The sequence below is a fragment of the Quercus suber genome, unplaced genomic scaffold (assembly GCF_002906115.3).
Source record: "Quercus suber isolate HL8 unplaced genomic scaffold, Cork oak 2.0 scaffold_594, whole genome shotgun sequence".
Classification (NCBI taxonomy): domain Eukaryota; kingdom Viridiplantae; phylum Streptophyta; class Magnoliopsida; order Fagales; family Fagaceae; genus Quercus; species Quercus suber.
The window spans coordinates 409,340-417,408 of record NW_027070039.1 but is presented as its reverse complement, the minus strand read 5'-3'; the positions used below and the strand labels follow the sequence as shown (position 1 = coordinate 417,408).

The following is an 8,069-nucleotide window of genomic DNA, read 5'->3' as shown; positions in this document are numbered from 1 at the left end:
TCTCTTGGGGCAAACAGGAAAAATAAAAGCACTGCTCTATTGTCTCTCTCTCTCTCTCTGCTTCTTCTTCTTCTTCTTTTTTAATAGAAAATTTTAAAATGGTATTGTATGTATGAACTTATAACGTATATAGATGGTGGGATATAGGGTTTTTGGCATCAATATAAACGTGTAATCTAGATTGTTCTTGGTGCCTTTTTTTTTTTTTTTTTTTTTTTTTTTAAAAAAAAAAAAAAAAAAGGACTTTCTCTTGAATACAAGAGATAAATAACAAACATCACGTGCAGTACTGTTGTATTCTCTTGGGGCAAACAGGAAAAATAAAAGCACTGCTCTATTGTTTCTCTCTCTCTCTTCTTCTTCTTCTTCTTCTTTTTAAATAGAAAATTTTAAAATGGTATTGTATGTATGAACTTATAACGTATATAGATGGTGGGATATAGGGTTTTTGGCATCAATATAAACGTGTAATCTATATTGTTCTTGGTGCCTTTTTTTTTGTTTTGTTTTTTTTTTTGTATCCAAATTCCAAAAGCGTTGGATATAGTGTTTGACTTGACTACTTGTACTGCAGCGATGTCCTGATTGTACTATATATATATATATATATATGTCCTAAACAAGAAATCTTGGAAGGCCTACTTTATAGCCGTTTTTTTTGACATCTTCTTGAACTTGGCTCCTGTATTCTCCGAAAGTGAACTTCCTATATATTGAAGGTTCTCTGCAACTCCCAATTAAAGAATCATAGGAAGGGCAAAGGAAGTAAGCTATAGAATATCTTTCGGTCGTCCTATTAGCCATCACCTTGTGCTCCACGCTTTTATAAACATCATTGCTCCATGCCTGTAATTTCAATTTTTAGTTACCACATGGGAATTAATTTTTTTAACTATCAAATGTTGTAAATTAATAGAAAGTGGCTTGGTTTGGTCCATCCTTGCTTCAAACCTTTAAAGCTTAGTTTGAGAGAGCAGAGATAGATGCATGACCAGACCAATTACAAGCATAAGAGCAACCATATCAGTGGCTGCAAAGCCTTGCAAAATATAAAAAAATAGCTCATTTTACACATTTTGACCGTGTAAATATGTATGATTATTGTAGCTCTTTTATACATTATTTTAGTATTATTTCTCTCCCCTCACATTCTCTCTTCCCTTGACTCTCTCTCTCTCTCTCTCTCCAACTCATAATCTCAGCACCACCACCCACATCGCTACAACTTAGCACCTCCAAACACCACCACCGCAACCCAACACTGCCAACCACTACCACCACAACTTGGACACACCACCAAATCAACCAAAAATTAAACAAACCCACACGCGGTCACACCACAAAATCAATCAAAAATCAAACACACCCACACCCACACATGGACACACCAACAGAGATAGAGAGAGCATTTTTGTGAACTTGTGATTGTGGGTTGATTGGAACGGTACTTGTGGTGCTTTGATTGTGGATCATTGATTGGTGATCGTGGATCGTGGATTGGAGAGGCGATTTCATCACCGTCGCCATCGCCACCGTTGCATGTGGATCGGTGATGTGGATCGGTGCTTGTGGGTTTTGATGGTTGTGGTGCTTGTGATGGAGTGTTGATGGAGATTGGTGGTGCTTGTGGGTTTTGATGGTTGTGGTGCTTGTGATAGAGTGTTGATCTGACCGTGAGGGAAAGAAAAGGAAGAAAAAGAAAGAGGAAATGGCAGAGAGATAAGGAAAAAGAAAGAAGAAGAAAGAAGAGGAAGAATAGGAAAAACAAACGGTAGAGATAAAAAAAAAATTTAAAAAAAATGTAAAAATATTATTTATAAAAATATAGTATATAATAGATGAACAGATGTGAATGTTTTGTAAAAATGATGATGTAAAATAGAAAAAGTAAGTTTTTGTGTAAAATATATGAAATCTTTTAGAAAAGCTTATGCAGTTGCTCTAAGCTCATTTAAGCAATTTTATGAGCTAGGATATTACTTAGTGACGATAAATTGTTAATGATTGACAATGAAATGATGTTGGTGATGAGCTCATATATGAATCAATAAAAATTTACCAATTTAGATTTGAAATAATATTGTAAATGTAACATTATATAGCATAATAAACACTAGAGTACATGGAGATTTAAGAACAGACTACAATTATAGTATTCTTAATAGCAGACACTCTTTTTCAATTATACAATTTTTAAAATATGATATAAAAATGAAACCAAAATTTACCTGGAAAAGATCTCCAATGTTGACGATTAGAGCATCTTGGTTGGGTTTTACTGCTACCCATTTGGAATCTTTCATGAGTTGAAGCCCACCAACTTGATCTTGATAGAGGATTGTGAGGAAATCACTATCAGTGTGGGGCACTAAGCCAAACATTTCTGGTGATAATGGACATGCTGGGTAGCGGTTCAAGCGAATAAAGCATGTGCTTTCATCACAAATATCTTCAAAAACTCCCTTTTGGTGGCCCAAATTCTCTGCTAGAATCCCTGCTAGTAGCCTAGCTAGTTCTGACATAGCTGCGGCAAATTCCTTCATCACTTCCCTGTTGATAGAAGTGAAAACGAAAGTATAAGCTTGTGCTTTATCCATCTAGTCTATGGCATTTCCATATTGCTTTTGGCAAGTTGAGACGGCCATTAGGTTGTATTTGGAAGCAAATAGAAGGGACCAATTCAGGGTTAAGGAGGCCATGGCCACAGGCTATATAAATTGCTTGCCTGCTTGAGATTGTGTACCAGTAGTTGCAAGTAAAATTATATTTGTACTCTTGAATCACATGATTCATTGTATCATTTAAAAAAGTCACATGACTTATTTACAAGTGGATGCTTGTTAGAGTTGCCACGTAGTGGGTAAGAGGAACTTTACTTCAAATTGGAAAATTGTGTCCTATTTGGACATGAATAGATGGAGATAAGAGATAAGCTTTAGTAATAATGTAAAAAAAGTAGAAATGTTGAAAAAGAGTAAGCGTTATGTTCAACAAAGAAGTTAGTACCTTAGAGAGCTAAACTCTCCATAGCAAGCTTCTTCTGAAATCTTTGTGAGAGGAATGTGGAAAGCTTCAGACCAAGAGAACTGCTTTGGATAAGTAGCTGTTGGTGTTCCCCACCTGTATGAATTGTTTAGAAGCCCACAAGAAGCTTTACTCTCAAAGGGGGTTTGGAACAACTTCAGTTGCTCTTTCTTCATGGTCCCAAGTAACTCGGGGCTTATCCCGTGGTTCACAACTTGGAAGAATCCCCACTCTGATGAGGCTTTACATATTGCAGTAGAACAAGCTAGCCTCTCCCTTTCATTGTGATGTTTTATTAGAGCACTGAGGTCTATCAATGGGAGTTGGCATTCTTCCATGACTGGTGCATTCTGTCTCTCATCAAATTCAAGTGCAGGAGGAACTTCAACTGGGTGGCGGAAAAGTGCTCCATAGTGCTGTAGGAGAGGTGGATTTGGTTCGGTCATTATTACTACTAGTTATAGGCCTAAAGTAGTTAAGTAGCTGGAATTGTTTTAAGAGAAACAAAGCAGCAGTACTGTGAAATTGAGAAATGTTCTTAAGTGTATTTATGTGGCTTAGGGGGGAGAGAGTCCAAGGAGAGGCAATGAGGTGAGGACAAAGAGCAGAATGGCAAAGCAAAGAGGAGGAGGGAGGGAGCTTCCAAATGGCGTCAATTGTCACAAGGAGAGATTGTTTCTCATTGAAATTGTCCAAGGGGAAGAGGGCCAAGTCTACACAGATTTAAAAGACATGTCAAAGGATGAGCAAGCATAACAATAAATCAGCAAAAGAAAGATTTTAACATAACAAAAAGAAGTGGGAAATGATAAAAAAGAATGGATCCAAACCTAATTCATCTTTTGACTTTATTGAAAAGGTCTATTCAACCCTTTCCCTGTCAAATGCCAAATTTGTCCCCCATTTGTGGAATTCTTCTTCTTCTTCGACCGCCACTTTTTATTTTAATCTAAGATTGGTTTGGAAGTAGGAGAATTTGTTTGGGAGCCCTGACCTGTCATACAAATTTGTATTTGGTTGGATGATGTTGATTTTGTTTTAGTCAATTTATTTTGATTATTGTGTCCAAGTACAATTCTATTAAGAAAAAAGTGAGATGAACCAAATAACTAAACAAAATCAGCTAATGGTCTTTAGATCTTTCATAGTAGTTCAAGCAAAATTGAAGAACCGAAGCTTGATTTCCAATTCATGGAATTGGTCCATATTGGTTCTTCTGAAAGGAAAATTTCTGTTTCTCAAAACAAAAACATAATAATAATAATAATAATAAAAATAAAAGGAGAATCTCTCTCTCTCTCTCTCTCAGAGGTGAAATAGAACTGACATGTGTCTTAAAATAGTTATACATTAATTCTACGCTCAGTATTGTGTTGCTGTGTACTGAACATAAACCTCACTCCAAAATAATAACAAGAAAAAGAAAAGAAAAAGTAATGCCTATGCAATATATTCACAAATTGTATATGTAATTAGCCACCGGATTCAATTGTCAACGCTTGGTGTGTAAAATGATTGCATACATTTTCTTTTCCATGTTCATACCGTTTACTCTTGCATTAGAATCTTCAGGTTTCTTGCAATCATTAAAGTAGTCGTGTGAACTGATTGATTTTTGACTCCCAACTAACTTCGGCGCAATATACAGGAACGGATTTTGGCTTTTATGATGAAGAATTACAAAATGCAAATATTGAAGATAAATACATGAATTACAGAAGAGGGAGAGACGGTGATTCAATTTGCATTTGATAAGGTTCTCCTATCTAAACAAACTGAATAAGTTATTAATTCTATAATTCAATATTTTTCATAAATTATTTCACTGCTAATATGATTTTTTGTAATTTTAATAAAATCACTTTTATGTAGATCCATTACTTACATTACCTAATTATGTACTCAATCACTTCAAACTATTTCAGTAATCATGAAAAAAGTAGTGAAAAATCTTGTAGGCCATAATTATTTCATGCCTAATTTTTCCCTATGAGCCCTCTAGACTTATTTGGACAAGGAGTTATATCAACTTTATTTCCTGCGGGATATCCAAAGAGGAATTATAGGATCTACTCCATTTGGAAACATTGAAAAGAAAATCTATCTAACAAAAGGTAGTGAATCATCATTTACAATCTTTAGAATTTAGACTCCCCTTTTTCACTCCCAATTTTGACCTATGGGGTAGGACTGATCCATGAATGATGATAAGCCCCGATTGGGCAAAAACAGAAAATAATTAATGTGAAAGCACCATTTTTTTCATTTCTTTTAAGTTTTATAATGATATTTAAGACTTCAAATTCTAGAAAATAAATATTGCCTAAACTTTATTTTTGTCAATCATTAAGTCTCCAACCACTGAACTCTTTACTTTAAGTGGAATTTCCCCAAATCTTATGATCCGTTTAGATTGAGGGGAGAGAGGAGGAGTAGAGTAGAATAGAATTAACTCAAAATTAACTTATTTTTAGCTAACTCTATTTTACTCTATTCCCCCTCAATCCAAACAAGCTCTTAAAGTTTGGGAGGTTAGGAGTTTAGGTAGTAGTGCAGAAACATTTCTAACCAAGATTAAAAAATATATATATATATATATCATTACGTCCCCAAAACAAACACTCTCACTAAGGAGTGTAGTGGCACATAAATGACAACGCATTCTCTTCAAGTATATGCTACAACATGAAAAAGAGAGTAAAAAAAAAAAAAAAAACCCTTGGAATATGGCCTAATGTCAAGTGCTACCAAGACTTCTTAAAAATATCTAATTTGTTATTTGAAACACCATTTAGGCTATTTCCTCCAAAAACTAACTTGTGGTCAAATTACAATCCTTGCATCTTGACTTTCACCCTCTCCAGCTACCAGGATGGATGGAAAATTTATCACCAAAGTTGTTTAAAATCGGTCTAAATAGTGGGTTATAATTGAATCTCATCAATGAACTTGGATACCTTTGCTTATATTCAATAGCTGATTATTCGGGAAAAAAAAAAAAAAATCAATAGCTGATTTTGATTGTACAAGTCTTATAGTGACTACTCTAGGACCATTATATGCACAAGAGAGTGTTTGGGTAGTAAATGATAAATAGATAGCAGTTAAACATGCAAAAATATTGTACTTTAAGAAGTAAAGAAACTTTCTACAGATGTTAAGTTTCATTTTTGCTTTAGGATCAAAGTGGATATATTGTCATAATATATATATATATATATATATATATGTATATATATATTTTTTAGTTTCAGCATTAAATGATATTAGCCCAACCTTTGTACTTAGTTTTAAATTAAAAAATTCTCAAAAAAAAAAAAAGTTTTAAATTAAAAAAAAAAAAAAACAATTATAGAAAAAATTGATAATGATGGTACCTTTAAAATTGAACATACATGACAGGTTTACTAAGTATTTAAACCAAAAAAGGTTTACTAAGTATAAAGTTGAAAGTTTGAAGCACACGTGAGGAGAGCCGAAAATGATACTGAATTCAACGACACAGTGCCGCCCAGAAGAGTCTAGGCCTGAAATTAATTAGGCATTAACAATCTGATGCCGCCCTAACATGTCTTGTCAGCAATTATAAGACTGGGAGACCAAATTGTACAAGACCACCCAAAAACAATAGTGTATTACTGAGCTCTATAATATTTACTTTTATTGCACTAAAGGAATAAATCAAGCGGCGAAAAGTATCCTGTGCTCAAGGTAGTAAGGTTTATAAATAATAAAACAAATGGATGGTTTGATCCTTGTCTTGGTTGCATATATATGCACTATTTATTTTGAACAAGGAACATGAGCCTTTTCTGTTTGGAGGAACATGTTATTGACGAAGGATCGCTTTTTCTTTTTCTTTTTCTTTTTGATGATGTCAAAAGAAGCATATGCATCATAATAATTAAAAACAAAAAACAAAAAAGCCCATCAAACTCATACCCTATTAAGCCGAAGGTGTTACTTTCTGAGTGGAGAGAAAGTAAGTCTATTCAAAGCATAAAGACAACTTGGGATGTAAGAAACTGTGGTAATATATTTAGCTGGGAGTGACTGAGTGACTAGTTTTTGTCCGTTTTCATTTGGTAGTTAGTGCATAAACAGAATGTTATGTGATAAACACGTTCTTTGGTATTATGCCTTTTTTTTTTTTTACCATATCATTATCAATTTTACTTTTCTGGTTGAAATATTCGGAAAATAGTACGGTTTTATAAAACCATAGTAATATGACTCAAATCCATAATCGGTCCAATTTTTTTATGGAAACGATTGACAATTGAATTTAATATTTCCTTTTAAAAGATACTGATATTGGAAAAGCTAAAAGAGTTAATCCCAACTGAACCACGTAAAATTAATGTGCTTAGTAGTCAAAGTACAACATGATTATCTTGAAATTATATGCTGATAAAAAGGAAGATGGTAGGAATGGCAATGGGGTGAGGTCCCATCCCTGCCCCGTCCCGCATGATGAGTGATAAGGGTAATTTTGAGAAAGACATTAGTCTTGTTTACATAAGATAAAACCATTGGGCTCAAAGAACCTGTAGCTTTACTATGCAAAGACGACGACTCTGCCCCAAACCAATGGCTTTTAGTTGGATGACCAGACCGCCTGGACATGATAGAAAGCTGAGGGGGTGAAAATGCTCTTGACGGATCCAGCATGGCTCTTTGCTTGGGCTCCACAATAGGTTATAAGGAAATATCTTATGACCCACGGTTAACCCTAATCAAAAGAGCCCCTATAAGGAAAAGATCAAGAAAATATGCGCATTAACAACTCCAAAACCCTCACAACAAGTACGCATAATTTCTCTTAGTTTTGACAATCTAAAGTTGTGAAAGTTCTCTAACTTGACCTTCGGAGGACATTTGGTCGTACACATCGGTACTTTATTAAGGTCTTTCTTTTCTGTGTTGTGTAGGTGTTGTCTTGAGCACATGAGGACTGTGTGACTTACTGATGATTTTCGCATCATTAGTTGGCACCGTCTGTGGGAAACACAACTTGTAAGCCCTACTATCGCTTCCCAGACAAA

General features: G+C 34.6%; 1 protein-coding gene across 1 annotated transcript; it reads right to left on the bottom strand.

Moving 5' to 3' along the window:
• Positions 1-266: 266 nt before the first annotated feature.
• On the bottom strand, positions 267-3,790 carry LOC111985912 (gibberellin 2-beta-dioxygenase 6). Its single transcript, XM_024017555.2, has 3 exons — positions 3,007-3,790; positions 2,229-2,550; positions 267-846 (listed from the first exon to the last, which is right to left on the bottom strand). Exons 1-3 carry the CDS (start codon positions 3,468-3,470, stop codon positions 616-618), a joined length of 1,017 nt encoding a protein of 338 aa, XP_023873323.1. The 5' UTR covers positions 3,471-3,790; the 3' UTR covers positions 267-615.
• Between the last annotated feature and the right edge of the window lie 4,279 nt (positions 3,791-8,069).

Coding starts and splice junctions, on each gene's coding strand:
- LOC111985912 (XM_024017555.2), bottom strand. CDS start 3,470: ATGACCGAACCAAATCCACCTCTCCTACAGCACTATGGAGCACTTTTC. Junction 2,551..3,006: donor GGAGAGTTTAGCTCTCTAAG/GTACTAACTTCT, acceptor TTCTATCAACAG/GGAAGTGATGAAGGAATTTG. Junction 847..2,228: donor ACATTGGAGATCTTTTCCAG/GTAAATTTTGGT, acceptor TTGAAATTACAG/GCATGGAGCAATGATGTTTA.